Consider the following 17,013-nt stretch of genomic DNA (forward strand, 5'->3'; position numbering starts at 1 on the left):
ACGGTAAAAATAGGAATGATCGTAGTGGGAGAAGCGAAAAACTAAAACTGAAATGAGATACAAAGCAATTGCTGGGGAGGGTGTTGCATGCGAGCAGGTGGACGAGTGAGGTTTCGCCAACTCGACAAACTATTTGGCGAAGCATCGAATGCTAAAATGTACAGACTAGATATTTCTGTACCCATCAGAACACTACCTATCTCACTCTCAATCACCACTACCAACACAGCATAACAGAAAAACTTCTGCCAACTTCTATCCATCCACTCTGTACCCTAAGCCCGGCTTCCTTCTTCAATGCTTTCTTTCTTTATTCTCTAATCAATTTCTCACACCAAAATCTAACCTTTAATTCACCAACCATTTCCCAAACACTGCACACATACTCACATAATTATTTATATATTACATTTGTTTCTGTGGGAATGGCGCAGCCAAGTTCTGATCGCTTGTCATCTACTGGTATGGCAACGGATTCTGTGCTTGGTAGGCCTTGTTTATACCTTTTCAGAATTAATCTTTTTCGTTTGTGTTGTGTTGGATTTTAAGCCTCGTCGGTTCTTTGGTTTTGTAATTTTTAAAAGGATTTTAGACGATCCAGGAAATGTTTGTCTTTTGAGTTGAGATCATTTATTTTCCGGTGAAAATTGTGTTGATATTTTCATTTGTTTTTTATTTTACCTATGCTCTTAGACATTAATGAGACAGCGTTCACTTGGATGATGACCGGTAAATTTGGCCTTTAATATAACCGATTCTTACTTAATTAGCTGTTCAAGGTGATGTATTTGATTGTACGATGTAGTTTATTTATGTGACTTATTGATCACATTTCCCGAATTGTAGACTCTGCTGAAGCTTTAAACTTTTTGATTTTGAATACTAAAGAAAAAATCATCAATCCAAACATGTTGAATAGTCAGGTACCTTCTCGTCCTCCTGTCTACAAGTTTTTTTCTGGTTGTTCCTGTAGAATTTGTATCATAACATTGTTGACGGCGGTTGATGAAATGTCTTGGATGATTTGCAGGATGTTGTTCCAATCGGTTCTCAGAGAGATATTGTTGATCAATCATTGGCTTTAGGTTCTGTTGGATATCAGAAGACAGGATATGTATCCAATGCCTATTCCTCTCAGCCACCATTATTGTACAATGGAAGTTAGTTTTTTATATTTCTTTGGAAGGTTGTCTTTTTTAAGAGTTGGGAACATATGTGTTTTATAAATTTCAACAAAAATGTCTCACAAAACTGATATTTGTATTGTGATCAATAAAAAGCCTGAATTTTTTAGTGAAATTCTTCATAAATGTATATCTCGGTTGAATGTTACCTGTTGGATTGTATGTTATTAGCTAATACTGTAAATAGAGAAGTTAAGGTTTTATAATTGGCATGGGTTTTTAGGTGAATCTGCTTTATTAAAATATTGATCTTGCATAATTGACTTTTGAAAATTCCATGTTTTATGGGGTGAGTTTCTCTTTGTCATTTCTTTCTTCTTGAATTAGTGAACTTAACTTTACAAGCATGGGCCTCTGACTAGAAGAGTCCTTTTTACTGCCAAGTATGCTTTCTATTTGCTTGAATGATGATGTTCTTTTCATTAGTAAAAGTGCGGTCTATGAATAGGATTTTGATGTGGGGAAGGAGTATATGAATATGAACTGTGTCCTGCTTATGAAGACTATTTGTTTATGGTTGCTTGGCGTTTGGGCATATTCTCGCAGCATGGATTTGTCCACTTTTTGCTGCTTTGTCATGCAACAGTCATTTTTCTTATATTCTTTACTTTTTATCTTGTTTGGCATTCAGGTTCTGACAATGCAGCTGGTAAACAGGGTACATATCTTCCATATATTAATCATGAAGTCCTGGAAAATGATTCTCATGTGTGTAATTTCCCTTGCCTTTAAAAGTTTTGTTACTTTGCCATTCCTAAGTACATCTTCTAAGATGTGCCTGTTATCTTCTCCAGATACAAGGCATTCACAATGAATCTTCATCTGTTGCATATCATGGTTATGGATACAGCCCTCAAATGCTACATAAACCATATGTTCCTGTCACGAGACAGCTTTCTGCCAGGAATCATGGCCATTTGTACAATGCTAGACAATTTTCTACCTCTGATCCATTTTCTTTCCAGCAAAATATATCTCCAAATTCATACATTCTTTCACCAACTCCGGTTTCTCAAGCAAAGTTACCAGTACCCATTGATCTCCAAGGGGATAGCAAAAGATCTGGTCTGAGACCTAATTACCCGGCTCCACTGGGATCTTCTGGTAGGGGAGCAAACTTTTTTGGAAACTCTGATGGGCTTGGTTTGTTGCACCAGGGGTTTGAGGGACCTGAAGTTGGCGGATTATGGTCAGATTGGTTGAATCCCTCAGATGGGAAAAGTTGCATGCTTCCATTGTCTTCACCAACTTATCTGAAACCAATTGGGTCACTAGAGTTGTCTCAGGATGATTTTGGACTAGTTAGTTTTCTTCCTTATGCACATCTTTTCACTGATCTTTAAAACACCATCGACCATTTTTTTTTTTTTTTGGAGATTTTGTGGCTTGGATGATTAGACTGAAAATGCTTTTGAACCAGTCCCACTCTGTGGTTAATCTACTATGCTATAATGGAAAGAGAGAGAGCTTCAGATGAATTGAACTGTGGCTTTGAGGAAACTCTGCTCAGTGACACAGCAAATTATATATAGGTTGAATATATATATGTATTCAACTTATATATATATATATATATAAAGGCATGGCAGTCTTATATAAGCAATTTTTGCTGTGACAGAACTGTAAAACTATTGTACAATTGGCTTCCTAGGATTTCACCCATGCTACATTTGATTTACGTAGGTATCACTTATTTAATAATGAAAACAGAGTATATATTTCAAGAAAATACTAGCAGTCGCTAATCCCACATATGAAAAATGTGGTAGAGGGAGGTTCTGTAAATACCAAGACATTGTTTCAATCACCGTCAGAAGTATCTGATTCTTGCTTTAAAACCTGATTATCATTTACTCATTGGTATCAATTGGTTTGGATTTAAAGTTTTCCTTCCATACCATATTGTACAACTGTATCTTGTTATAATGAATTTTCTAACAATGAAATCATATGCAGGCTTCTCTACAGAAAGGATCATTTTATGGCTTTGGATCTTGTTCAGGCTCCAGCTACAGGGGTTGCTCTCACCATCAAAGTGATCGATCCTCTGATTATGGAAGTGTCTCCACTTCTACCATGGGAGTGGACGGTCAAAGCTGGCCCACACTCACTGAAGCAAGACAAAGAGGAAGATGCAATGACTTCTCATGTAGCTGTAGTGCCACACTTGATATGCTAAGTGAGCGAAATAGAGGACCAAGGGCATTTAAGCCAAAAATTCGGACAATAGTAAATGGGTCTGCTGTTGGTGATAGCAAGAATTCCATTATTGATGACCTTCTTAGGGACTCTTACAACAGATTGGATTTTATCACCAGCTACAAAGATGCAAAGTTCTTCATCATCAAATCTTATAGTGAAGATAATGTTCACAAGAGTATAAAGTATGGTGTCTGGGCTAGCACCCCAAATGGCAACAAAAAGTTGGATTGTGCTTATCGTGAAGCAAAGGAGAAAGAGAGGATGTGCCCAATCTTTCTGTTATTTTCGGTATTTTAACCAGTCTCCTGCACAAAATGTTTAATACACAGTTGCATGGTTATTGACATCTAGTTGATTCAATTTAAGAATAACTTGCCTAATCTGCTAAAAAGAATTGATGGTTCAAAAATACTTCACACTGACATGCATGAGGATTGTTGAAGGGATGTAGGGATGGTTTGTAATGATATTATCATTGTCTAATTCTCCAGCCTTCATCCCTGTGCAAACGTGTTTTTGCAGCCCATTGTTGGGTCATCATCTTTGTAGTGGGTTGGATGGCCTTTCACAGAGATACATTCACACACGCAATACTTATACACGTAATAATTCTCCTTTTACCAATTATTGTCATATGAAAGCAAAAAAGTTCCCTGGTGCATGTCTTGTTTCCTTCAATCTTGCTCTTATTCCATCAGATTGTTTTTTCTCCTTTTTTTTTTTTTTTTTTTTTTTCCTTTTTGGTTTGATTTTTTCCTGCATAAAATAGATGAGATACTTATTCTTTGTTCTTAACAATTCTAGCTAATTATACGAGGAAGTTCTTACTGCTAATCTCTGTGGATTCCTTCTGTAATCACTCACTGATTTAACAGGCTCATTCATGATAAGAACTTTTTTTCGGAAACCACATGCAAAAACTTGAGAGTTGTTTTATGATCTCTGATTGTGCACTTACAATCATATGCAGGTGAATGCTAGTGCCCAGTTCTGTGGTGTGGCAGAGATGGTGGGACCTGTAGACTTTGACAAGAATGTAGATTATTGGCTGCAGGATAAGTGGTCTGGACAGTTCCCTGTTAAGTGGCACATAATTAAGGATGTTCCCAACAGTCAGTTTCGTCACATTCTACTTGAAAATAATGACAACAAACCAGTTACTAATAGTAGAGATACTCAAGAGGTAAGAGCTTATTATGACTCTTGCTTTATTCTAAATTTATGAGTACTATGACAACGGATAACCTTTAGCTGCTTGCACTTGTACACTTTGTTTGAAGTCTCCAAGTTAGGCCACTGTCAACAGCTCTAATTAGTGTTAATGGGCATTATTAGTGTGTTTTTTCATTTTAAAAACATACCAGCCCCTCTTGGTGTTAATACTGCATCTATGTGTTATGTTGAAAGTTGAGATATTACTGTTTGAAGTACATCAATTGACAGCAAATTTGGAGCTCCATCTTTGATAAGCTCATGTTATAGGAGGATTATTTCTGCATGGATCATACTCTGCTTTTATGTTCTTGAAATCGTGGAAAGATGAATCTCAGTAACATAATACTACTCACTCTATATTGGTTTTTATTCAGAATGTACAGATTTCCTAAAGTTGAGATTTTATTTTATTTCCTTTTATTTATTTGATTTTCCAATATGTTTGGTTTCATATTAGAAATATAAAATAAGAAAACAAAACGTAATGAAAATAAACATCTTGTGAAGTGCATTGTATTGTAGCTAAAATTGGGTTTGAGCTTTTAGCATGATCTGAGTGTTATGTGTGCCTATCAAGTTATAAGTAATAGTTATCTTCAGGTAACTTCTTTCTCATTATTGGGGAGATGGTTCTCTGTTACATTCTTTATCTCTGTAACATTGTGTTTCACTGACTCAATGTTTCAGGTAGAAATGGAACAGGGGATGGAGATGTTAAACATTTTTAAGAACTATGAAACGTATTCTTCCATCCTAGACGATTTTTACTTCTATGAGAAGAGGCAGAAAGCTATACAGGAAAGGAAGGCAGGACAGCAAGCAAGTCTTGTGGCTCCTCCAGTGGTAGTAGTTAGTGAACAACAAATTCCAATTTCACCATCTCCTGACTCCGTCAAGAGAATGTCTAAGAGCTTTGCTGAAGCCGTGTCATTGACCGAGCATGAAAAAGAACTTTCAACTGTTGGGAAGGTTGTCTCTTCCGCAACTACCTCTGTTCCCCATGGAAGTTAAACTATGACAATTGCCATCAAACTAATCGGATAGGTAGGAACTTATCTTCTTGGTGATTTCAGCAGACAATTATAAAACTGATACACCGTGCTGCAGATATATTTTTTCAACGTTCGCATTTCGATATTTTCTGCTACAAAAGTTTCAAAAAGGTGTCTTTTTGAAATGGTTCTATATTCATAGGTTTCAATGATTTTACAAGATTCTTTTCATTGTTTCCTAAAGTAAATTTATATACTCCCCCAATAGGTTTTATATTGTATTCTATAGCCTCGTTAGAGCAAATATTTGAAGCCATGGGTTCATTTATACCTTCAGTAAAGATCTCCAGCTTGTGGAGTTGATGAACTGAAGGAATTTGTGCATATTATTTTCGTTTCTCATTTTCTTGAGGCCTCATAGTGGAATATTCGCACAATAACTCAACCATATCAAGGATTGTTCTTTTTCCTCAAATTGTTTTGCGCAATTTAACACACTGATTTGAGCAAATAAGGAGGAGCTTAAGTCTGTTTTCTTTTCCATATTTCTGAAACAAATTTTGAAATAGTTATAATAATTGCATAACATGCTCGAACCTCAATAGGCTTATTCAGGGATTAGCATTTCTTGAATATTGAATAATTAGACATTACGTAAATATGAAAATCTAAACCCAGCAACGAAAGCTAGAAAATGATACCATAAATTGCAAAGAAAATGTCTTTTAAAAGTCTATAAAGACGAATGCAAAGCATTAAACCTTGATGTCCTGAGTGAAGAAAACATGAAAGCAAATAACACACTAAGAGTCTTGACAGGCCCGTGAGGCAAATATTTAACCCTATTTATTAAACAAAGAGTCAGACCCAGTGGCTAATACAAGAGAAAAGACGACCATAGCGACCACCAAGGTTGGCCCAACAAGATATGGCCCATGTTTGGGTCCATTTGAGGTAGAATCAGCTTTGTCTGGCGACGATGTCCCTGTTGTCGTAGAGGGAGTTGCTGTTGTGGAAGCATTTGTGAAGATAGCAGCATCTGGAGAGCTAGGAGACAGACCTAAAAGCTCTGTTCATAACAAATGGATGATAAAATATTAGAAACAAACTATTTGAAGAAAGTACTCAGTGGGTTCATTTCTTGATGAATGATGTTCAGTCTTTATATAGTTTCTCTATTTACAGACTATCAAGTTGCCTGGACCACTAAAAGAAATAGGTATAGTGAAATACAAACATGACAAAGTCCTCTAATGAAGCAAACTTTACTAAAAATACAAGAGACGAAATTTCAATTGTTTCAGTACACTATCTCATAATATGTACTAACACAATTTAATATAACTAAATTCTAGATCTTTTTCCTCAGTTTCTACCGTATGGAATCAGAGATTTCTAACCAGATAGCAGTCCTCAAGCACTCACCATTCAACGTACTTAAAAAAAGCATGTAAAAGGTGTAACTCGACTATGACGAAATAAATCTATTCATCAATTTTACGCAATTTTTTTGTACCCGAACAGTTCACTATACCTTTACCTATTTGCTGTGAGTTTCAGCATACAAATATGCATGAGCAAACAGACGATATATGAAATCTATGTTTGATTTATTGGACGAAGTCTTTGATAAATATGCATGCAGGAAGTTAGATCTCAGTTCTAACAAAGGCAGTAAAATTGGATGTTACTGTAAACAAGTGATAAATCTTTGGGAAGACAAAACTTACTGGGGCAGTTACTGATGCTAGCATTTTGTATTTGACAAGCAGTGGGAAGCTGAAGCAACTTAGCCTCCTGCACGCCCAAGCTCTTAAGCGTGTCAGTTCCGCTTTCACTTTGTTGAATGACATAACACAGACACTTGGGTTTGCTATCTTTTATATCTTTTATGGAGGTGCAACACTCCTTGGACGGTGTTGGGCTCTTCCCTTTTGCAAAATCCAGACATATCATCATCTTCTGAAACACATCGTTACACTCCTCCGCTGTGGTATCAGCACCACTCACAGTCACAACTGAACCACAAATAAACAAACAAACGAACAAACTGAAAACAAAACCACTTCTCTGCACTCTCATTTTCTTCATCATCGCGTATTCGAATTTGGTTTGTGAAATGAAGACTGCACTCTTGATGTTTAGAAATAACTAGTAAAGGCGTGAAGCTTTACGACACTTGTCTAGTCAGAAAGCCATATTAATGGTGGTGCGGTTGAGTGTTGGTTTAGAATCAAGGAGTGGCAGTCGCATCCTGACCGTCTATGTCAGTTTTAGCGGACCCCATATTTTGATTGACGGTTATGATTTAGGACGGTGGAGCGTTTCTGTAAATGAGCTCTTCAGTATTAATAAAGGGTGTAGTTTCAGGGTGGTTGGGCCGCAGTAATGTGCAACTGAATAGTTGTCAGCTTTAAAAGCTTTAAAGACGAGAGCAACTTTCGCCTTAAATAAGTCTGAGCTGTAGCTGGCAGGTGTCGCGTTAATTCCACGTGGTATGTTTTCTTGCACACCATGACCAAAGTTTCTTAAGAGAGTCTGACTGATAAATTGGACGGCTGCGATTACTTTAATATCTTGTGGATTTGATTGACAACCAACAGATTAGAATGTGAAACTTTCTTCCATTGTTGTTTGGGAGGGCAATGAAATAGAATCAAAGTCAACTCTTCTTGAGCTGATCAAATAAAGTCGTTATCACATAAGAGGTTTGGACTTCAAATGGTGGAAGTAGCATCTGGGCTTACAAAGATCGGGCCAGTATGGGCTCTCCATTCATTGGCCCGCCCATGGAACCCTATTTGGAGATTTGGGTAATAATAAAAAACTTAAAGGGATCATAATTGCATGAGCTGGAGGATGTCCCTTCTTGCGCTCTGTTTTCGATGGTTAAGGGCAGGAGCCAGGAGGCGAAGTTCTGTTTGCCGAGTCGTACGAGAGTCTGCTAAACTTTGCCAGTTTAATAACTGCTTCACTAAAGTTTTATGGTGAATTGGTCAACAATTTGACAGCAACTTTAGGTGTCCTTTCGCAGATTTTAATTAGCATATAAATGCATGACCTGACAAGGTGAATTTTGGTACACCCCCATAGTTCTGTATCAAATCTCAATATGCTCACGTTGTGTGTGAATTTTCTTATTTTTCCATCATCCTGGGAGGAGAAGTGTGAAGTTATAACTGGATCCTGAATCAATCCACCTCAAACAATTATCTAACTCAGTATAAACTCGTTGAGATACAGATTGATCAAGCATAAATTAGTCATAATCAATCTCAATAGTTGTTCAAACAACTCACAGATAACCTTAGATCCCTGAAATTTTAAAGGGATTAAATCGATAGTAATCATAACGCAATCTTAACGTTCAATCGCAAGAATATCGGAGTTGCATTTCAATCTTAATTATAATCTCTTTATTTTTACTATTTTCTTTGTATAAAATCTGTATAGAAACCCTCTCTAACGATGAAAAATAGGTTAACAAATTGTTCTAGAAATACTAAAGCTCTCACAACAAATACAAAAATAGTAGATGTAGGCTAAAAATCTTAATTTGTCAAACCACTTTAAAACTCTTTGTGACATTTATTTTATTGTATTTTTGTCATACGTTACTAGTTATTTTTAATAATGTACACATCGATTTTAATTCCACCAACGTGAATCCAATCTAATAATCAGATAACGGAGTGGGACTAAAAATTATTCTTTTTAAATCTTTAGGTATATAGAGTGACCCACAGCCATTATATAGGCAATTGGGCACCCATTCAAATTTGAACATTCCGCCCTTCGATCTATTTTAACACTAGCCCACGTGTTTAGAGGTTCCACCACCACCACAGCAGTGCTTGCCAAGAATGGTTAGAAGGATGGGCCAAGGTGGTTGCCAGTTTGTTGGGTGGGCTGGGGAAAGCCCATAATATCATATTCTCATTGTTGCTTGTTAATTATGCGGGGCCCGGGGAATGCGACAAGCCGATAATAACGGAACTCGTCAACAAATATTCAAAATTCAAAAATATTATGCCAAACTCTTACAAAGACATTATTAATGAGACCAAATATTCAAAACAATGAGTCCTATATATATATATATTAAGCTTTACTAACCTCAATAAATATTCTCTACAACCTGATAAGATGAAGAAACTTAACAAATACACTTCAATAAACAATATAAAGGTTGAGACCGCATTTCTTCCAAATCTTCTTTTCTCCACCTTTCTTTTTCTTTTTTTCTCTCTTGAAATTTGTGTGTCAACCAGTGAATAATAAAAGCATGTAGTTTTTAAAAGATTCACCATTCTCCCAGCAAATCCCTCTATCAAGGACTTGTAATTTATTAAATTTCCTTACAAAGGCAATAAAGTTACCAAAATCTAGAACCATTCAAAAAAATTGCATAAACCGAACCGGTTTTGAACAACCAAGAGTTAATTTTCTCATGCCAAGACCCATCAGACAAGTTCAGGTCAAAATAATTAATTGATTTTAAGTCAGAGTCTTGAATGGAATGATCCAATTCAACTAACATATTTGAATTTGATAAATCATGCATTTATAGAAGGGAAAGACAGGAAAATAAAATTCATGAGCAGACATGAAATTAGGTAATAGTTATTGACTTTTAATTACAAAAGAATTTTCATTCCAAAATTTTATTGCCATAATCAATTTGTTTGCCAAACACATTAATGGAAACAAATATAAAATATTATACATAACAAATACTTGCACGCTTCCCACCAACCCGTGTCTTTTTATCATTGAGATAGTTTTAATTGTCCTAAGTGAATAATTCATACATAATTAAGAAAAATGATAAAACGGTGTTATATCATATCTTCTTTAATTATTTCCAAGATTCTAATAAATCATTAAATTGCACGTGTCGCATTTCATTCGAACTCAAAACGCTTTTCTTGGCACGGAAGTTAACTGAAACAATAGGATTAGGTTAACCTCCATTATTATTGTAATTAAAATATGTAACAAATCCATCACAAACTATTTTCGAATTTTCATTTACAAGATTTTAATAAACTATAGCATAATTTAAGATGCACATAGGAAAATATTATTTTACGGTATTAATAAGTGTTGTGTGTGATTTTTTCATTAAGTTCATAAAAGTCAAAGTCTCACAAAGATATAATTCGACCCAGAATTAGATCAATTCAACGTTTGTCTGACCCAGTATAAGCTCGTTGAGTTATAACTCAACCCAACATAAGCTATTTGTGACTAAATCTCGCAATTGTTTACCAAATCACAAATAACTCAGATATTGGATATTTCGAAAAAGATCAGATCAACAGTAGTGTTAGTGTGATCTTAGCGTACAATCAGGAAAATATTGAAATTGCAATTCAAATGTGATTGCAATCCCGATAATTTATCTCTTTCCTTGTATATAAATCCCCTCCAACGATGGGAAATGGATTAGCAAATTGTTTTAGACATTCTATTATTATTCTTGTAAGCTCTCTAAAGCAGTAAGAAAAACAGTGGACGTAGACTTAAGATTCAACTTTACTAAACCACTTTAAAAATTGATTGTGTACTTTACATTATTATGCATTATTCATTATAATTATTAGTTATTTTTAATCACACACATATCAGTTTGGATTCTATCAAAACCAATATGTGTAAATTTTGCATCAACAACAAGAGTTGAATTAAAGAATTTTTTAGTATTATATTCCCTATCCTATCCAAAATACACGTTTTATTCTCTTATTCTCAAAATATTATTCTATATTATTCAATTTCTTTTAAACCTTCTAAATTTGTTAATTTAACTAAACACCCAAAAAAAAGTTTTAGAAATTGAAAAAAAAACCCCAGAAACTCGCATTTACCAAATTCCGGCCACCACCTCCGGAAGCTAGCCGAACCTAGTATAATAGCGCACCATCAGCTGAATCTAGACGGTAGTGCACCGATCTAGCTTTTCCGGCCAGATCTATGACCAAAACATATATTTGGTTGTCGTTGACGACTAAATGCGACCAGATCTAGCCGTAGATTTGACACTTTCTGACCAGATCCACTGCCATATCGGTGCATGACTATCTAGATCCAGCCGGTCGTGTGTCTATACGGCGATTCCAACTACCTTCCGACGATGATAGCCGGTTTTCCGTATTTAATGGGTAGGTTGGTGGTGTTTTTCTTAATTTTTAATATTTTATTATATGATTGTTTAGTAAATAAACAAACATAGAGGAATATTTTTGTTTATTTTCAAGTCCTATATCGTAATACCCATTTAATTTTATTTTTTTCAAAATATTATTCTAAAAAATATCATAATACGACCCAATAATTTTCGAGTAAATAGATAGTGTGGTTGGTTTTTTCTTCAAATATATATTATGTAGTTTGTTCCAAAAAGAATATACGCAAGTAACGCAACTATTTATGGTTGAATTAATTTGTCAACCACTCATAATTCGACACGAGTCACGAAAAACCTGACAAAACGCTGCACTTTGGGACGTGCATATCACTCTGACAATAATAAGATGTTTTAATTTAATTAACAATACACCCCCACTTTCTTTCCATATTTCTCCATAGGAATCTGTCCCCATTCTCCCTCTTTATAAAACCAAGAGCTCCCAGCCTCCCACAAAACAATAGCATTAATAGGGAAAAAAAAAAAATCAGTAATCAAAACATGAAGAACCCTCAGTTCCAACCTGAGAAACGGAAGCTCCTGATTGTGGCAATAGTAGGATTGATCGCCGCCACTGTACTTATCTCCAGCTTGCTCCGCTCCGCCGAGCACTCATTCTTCTGTTCATTGGCCAGTTCACAAGCCCGGTCCATGTCCGATTACTCGGCCACGCCGATTCAACTCAATGCCATCCTCCACTACGCCACCTCAAAGATCGTCCCACAGCAATCCTTTGCCGAAATAACCGTCTCCTTCAACGTCCTCAAAGAAAAAGCGCCTTGCAACTTCCTTGTGTTCGGTCTAGGCTACGACTCGATGATGTGGAACTCGCTCAACCCACGTGGCAACACCTTATTCCTCGAAGAAGACCCCAAGTGGGTCCAACAAGTTCTCAAAGACGCCCCATCGCTCAAAGCGTATGCCGTCCAGTACCGCACGCAGCTCTCCAAAGCCGATCATCTCCTCAAAACGTACAAATCCGAACCCAACTGCAGGGCGTCAAAAGCATTCGTACGTGGCAACTTAGAATGTAAGTTAGCTTTGACTGGTCTTCCCGATGAAGTGTACGACACAGAGTGGGACATGATCATGATCGACGCGCCGCGAGGGTACTTCCCGGAGGCGCCGGGTAGAATGGGCGCAATATTCTCGGCAGCTGTAATGGCGAAGCAACGGAAAGGATCCGGTGTGACGCACGTGTTCCTCCACGACGTCAATCGGAGAGTGGAGAAGGTTTTCGCGGAGGAGTTCTTGTGTAGAAAGTACTTAAAACATTCTGTAGGGAGACTCTGGCATTTCGAGATACCTTCAGCAGCCAACTCGAGTTACGTCGCGGACACTGATAGTTTTTGTTGAAACGCTGCGTTTTTGAATTATCGGCTTTACAGTTGTTGTACTTGTACGTTAATTATATAATTAATTATCTTAATTACTATACATTTTTAGAGATTTCGGAATGAAATGCTTTAATTAGTTTAGTAATATTAAAAAAGTCAGTCGCTAAACAGCTGGTTGTAAAGAGTCGGTGAAAACAGAGAAATGTCAAAAAGTATTTTCCGGGACATTGGTGGGTGTGTCTAACATGCGCCCCGAGATCAGAGATGCAGTAGATCAGTGGGTGGGTGTTGCCACTTCCACAGCTTTCTGAAATTGTCGGTGAGGCAAAATTAAAAAAAAAAAAAAAAAAAAACTGGCAGGAAATCACTGCGGTACTTGAGGACATTTTGAGTGTTGGTGTATTGTATTGGACAGATGTTGGTTGGCTACTGAACCAAGGCAAAAGGGTGTTTTTATTGTTTCTTTCTCTGTGTCTTCTTTTCTTTTTGAAGAGTGATTATACAGACAAGATTATGTAAATGTGTGCGTGGCTAGAATAGAATCCCTTACTGAAACTTTGTTTATATTAATTCATCAGATCAGTGTAGAGAGGGAACATGTGTCGTGTCCATAAAACAAGTTCAAAGTTGAGTTTGCCGTTTTATTTGAAAATTTGATTTTGATTTCGATTCTTGAGCATTTCACAGTAATTTTTGTTTTCAGTTAAGGCAATTAATATTTCAATTATCACCAGTAAACATAATGATGAGGTGTGAAAATAACATGTTAATTTCTCCGTTATTATTTAGAGTAGACGACTTTTTCCCATCCAAATATTCGTTTGATGATGTTTTTCACCAAATTTTTTTTAAAATACTATTTTATTATCTAAAATTATATTTCTTTCTTCAAATCCGATTATACCATCACTATTATCTTTACCAAAATCTCTCAAACTCTACTTCTACCGACCTTACCAATCGCAAGCAATCAAATAATTAGAGTTTGCGTAACCACCTTTTCAAGTCAAATTTCAATCAATCACAACCATAAAAAACTAATATTTTACCATCAAAAGATTAATTGATCTCTCTTCTTTAAAAATCTCAACGGCCTGAATCGAGTTTGATCTCTATTCGCTGTTAGATTATAAACATTTAAAAAATCCGTGGATGAAAAAGTATTACTAAAACATTATTTTGGTGGAAAAAAATCCTTTAACTTTTATTATTAATCATGTATAACAATCCCGAGGTGCCCTTAGAATATAAATTAAGAAAAAGGATTTTAACTAAATACCATAAAAAGAATTCAACCTAATCTAGATGTATTTTCGTAATTATATCTACAACATTAAGACAGTTTGGTTTGTGAAATGTGCATGATATAAGATTATTTGTTGGAGCAAAGTTTTCATATCTTTATTTTAGGTCTGGATTCTTTCACACCCAACGAAGTAAGATTTCTTAATCGATTTATAGTTGATCGAGGAGGGTAGGGTAGGCATTAACCTTGTACCAACATTTTGGTTTTCGATCTTTGTCTTCCTGTCTTCACATGGACTGTGACTTGACGACAAGAGGCCAGGTTGATTGAATCTAGCTTGATTACTTTATAGGTGGTTGGGCTAATCCTAAATCCATAACGTTATAAACTAGGCCCAGTCTTGGGCTTTATAAACTATATCAAGTCTAATCACGCTTCACAACAAACCTTTCAAATCTGTTTTAACCGGTTTATATGGATCTTAATTAATCTTTCGAGATTTTAAAATTATTGATAAAATAAAAACTTTACCTCTTAAATAATACTCAATAATCTCTATCAAATCACCCCATCTAGGAGTAGTTTGCTATTGTCTTCTCTACCAGAATTACCCAATCTTTTATGGTGCCAAAAGCTTCGTAAATTTTCCATCAAACAATTCTAATATAAAGTTGGATAGGTAAATTGAACTAAAAATAATAAAATGGACAAATTGATTTTGGACAATACCCAATATTTTTTAGAACAGAAGAAAATAAAGAAATCATGCTTCCTTAGAACAAAAGAAAATTACAACGTGTATATATATATATATATACACCTTATTACAAGCTATGCCGCCTTCTCAAATCTCAAGAATTTTATAGAGATGGATGAAGCTAGGCTGAAGCTGATGCATTTTCAAATGATTTTCTCCTAACCAAGAGGGAGGTAATCTTCAATGGCTGACCCTGAGCATGTGTATTATCAAGTGTACACAGCACAAAATCAGGTCGATGAAGTGCAAGTGCCAGTCGATCCTCACCAAAATCTAACCCCGTTGCATCAAGAAGAACATGCCACGAGTTCCTGTGAGCCTCAGAGATCCAGTGCATGGAGTATCTCGTCCCATTCACAACCGTTGGATATGAGAAAAGCCCCTTTGGGGTGTACTTGCATTTCCTTCTAAAATTTTGACTAAGTTGTGACCCTTTAATTCTCAAATCTAACCATGTCTCCGGCGCTGAAATAACTTTTGATTCTTTCTGGCTCGCAAATCCCTTTATAAAATCAGAGTCTTCTGAGAGAATTGTCAAATAATAGTTCCCTCTAAAGAAAGGGTAGCTCTCACCAATCATCAACATGGCTTCTTTGTAGCTTTGCATAAAAAGAACCAAGTACTCATCTTCATTAAGTCCGCAATGTTTCAAAGCCCGGTTTCGCGCTTGAATTTCTGGGATTGAAACGAAGTTTCCCTGAAAGGAATTTTTCTTGGAGAGGATATCCAGGAGTCTTGAGGGCTCAAGTTGGGTTCTGTCGATATCATAGAGGTTACCGGTAAAGGATGGAGATGATGAGTTGCTTTTAGGGGACTTGCGTTTCTCATCAGGGCCGGTTTCTGATGATTCTTCATTGATACTGAGACTTTCAAGATCGAGCTTTTCTTGTTGCTCTACAACACCATTACAATACTGTGGATACTTTGCAAAAATATACTGCTCTACATATTGCATTTCAGTGGGCGTTATCGGGCCAGACCACCTCAGGTCAAGGCCAGGCAGAGTTGAAATGGCTTCAGCTATTAAGTGAGCAGGAATCAGCGTATGCGCCTTCTGTTTAATTATAAGTTACAGTGTAATCAAATTTAAGTGGCTTAATAAATAGGAAAAGCAAACAAAGATTAAACAAAAAAATAGAACTTACCTTAATGATCATACTGCTAGGTCTGCTAGTTTGATTGGGCGATCTAGGTTGAGAAGCTGAAGTCGATTCTTGGAGTTCACCTTCAATCATATCCTATTCCATATTCATATTGGAAATTAACCCTTTTATTAGAAAATGCTGAATGAACGTAAACAAACAGAGAACAAAAAAAAAAAAAAAAAAAAAAAAAAAAAGAGGCTCTTGGAAGAGAAAGAGGCAAAAGGCAAGTTATTTACCTTAGATTCTCCATGCAGAATAACCTTTTCTGCCATGCTTCCCAACAGGTTATTGAACTGGAACAAGAAGAGACTGAAGTGGCCTTCTATATGCTTAAATTTTTTGGTAAAGAAGAAGATAGAAAGAAGAGCAAGCAAGGAGAAGAAACAAATTTAGCTGCAATATGAAGACCAGCGTATGTCGCGCATACACTTAGCTGCTGTTGAATTGGACTCAAATTAAGGTAATAAATAAATTAAAAGCGTCACGACAATGAGAGAAATGCCCACAAGTGACGACATCAGTATCCTGCCTCATCAACTATGAAAAATGTTTCATATAATTATTCTAAAGCATATGCTTAAAATTAAAAATCAAATTATCGGGTCCAGCAACTGGTTTATATTTCAAGGATTATGGAGCCAATTACAAATAGAATCATGTTCCTATCAGTACTTAAAATGATCATTTACATTCAATTATCTTGCTTGTAAATATTGGTATTGATCCTGTATTGAGTCATGGCCGA

The 17,013-nt window shown here is 36.0% G+C and overlaps 4 protein-coding genes across 5 annotated transcripts; 2 read left to right on the top strand and 2 right to left on the bottom strand.

Moving 5' to 3' along the window:
* The first annotated feature begins 172 nt into the window (after nucleotides 1-172).
* LOC116131184 (YTH domain-containing protein ECT4-like) lies at nucleotides 173-6,037 on the top strand. 2 transcript variants are annotated; one of them, XM_031416831.1, is made up of 8 exons: nucleotides 173-486; nucleotides 847-923; nucleotides 1,031-1,160; nucleotides 1,816-1,892; nucleotides 1,979-2,485; nucleotides 3,141-3,674; nucleotides 4,357-4,569; nucleotides 5,289-6,037. In XM_031416831.1, exons 1-8 carry the CDS (start codon nucleotides 426-428, stop codon nucleotides 5,610-5,612), a joined length of 1,923 nt encoding a protein of 640 aa, XP_031272691.1. In that variant the 5' UTR covers nucleotides 173-425; the 3' UTR covers nucleotides 5,613-6,037. The 2 variants fall into 2 exon arrangements, with proteins under 2 accessions (XP_031272691.1, XP_031272692.1); XM_031416832.1 differs by having other exon boundaries at nucleotides 173-462.
* Nucleotides 6,038-6,314: 277 nt separating this feature from the next.
* Nucleotides 6,315-7,965, bottom strand: LOC116131288 (non-specific lipid transfer protein GPI-anchored 1). The gene is made up of 2 exons (XM_031416950.1): nucleotides 7,324-7,965; nucleotides 6,315-6,662 (listed from the first exon to the last, which is right to left on the bottom strand). The coding sequence occupies exons 1-2, from the start codon at nucleotides 7,685-7,687 to the stop codon at nucleotides 6,436-6,438; spliced, it is 591 nt and encodes a 196-aa protein (XP_031272810.1). The 5' UTR covers nucleotides 7,688-7,965; the 3' UTR covers nucleotides 6,315-6,435.
* A 4,257-nt stretch (nucleotides 7,966-12,222) lies between these two features.
* On the top strand, nucleotides 12,223-13,583 carry LOC116131266 (probable methyltransferase At1g27930). The gene has a single exon (XM_031416926.1). It carries the CDS (start codon nucleotides 12,285-12,287, stop codon nucleotides 13,137-13,139), a length of 855 nt encoding a protein of 284 aa, XP_031272786.1. The 5' UTR covers nucleotides 12,223-12,284; the 3' UTR covers nucleotides 13,140-13,583.
* A 1,536-nt stretch (nucleotides 13,584-15,119) lies between these two features.
* LOC116131281 lies at nucleotides 15,120-17,001 on the bottom strand. Its single transcript, XM_031416940.1, has 3 exons — nucleotides 16,505-17,001; nucleotides 16,269-16,361; nucleotides 15,120-16,177 (listed from the first exon to the last, which is right to left on the bottom strand). The coding sequence occupies exons 1-3, from the start codon at nucleotides 16,538-16,540 to the stop codon at nucleotides 15,245-15,247; spliced, it is 1,062 nt and encodes a 353-aa protein (XP_031272800.1). The 5' UTR covers nucleotides 16,541-17,001; the 3' UTR covers nucleotides 15,120-15,244.
* Between the last annotated feature and the right edge of the window lie 12 nt (nucleotides 17,002-17,013).

The sequence above is a fragment of the Pistacia vera genome, unplaced genomic scaffold (genome assembly GCF_008641045.1).
Source record: "Pistacia vera cultivar Batoury unplaced genomic scaffold, PisVer_v2 Contig230, whole genome shotgun sequence".
Lineage (NCBI taxonomy): Eukaryota > Viridiplantae > Streptophyta > Magnoliopsida > Sapindales > Anacardiaceae > Pistacia > Pistacia vera.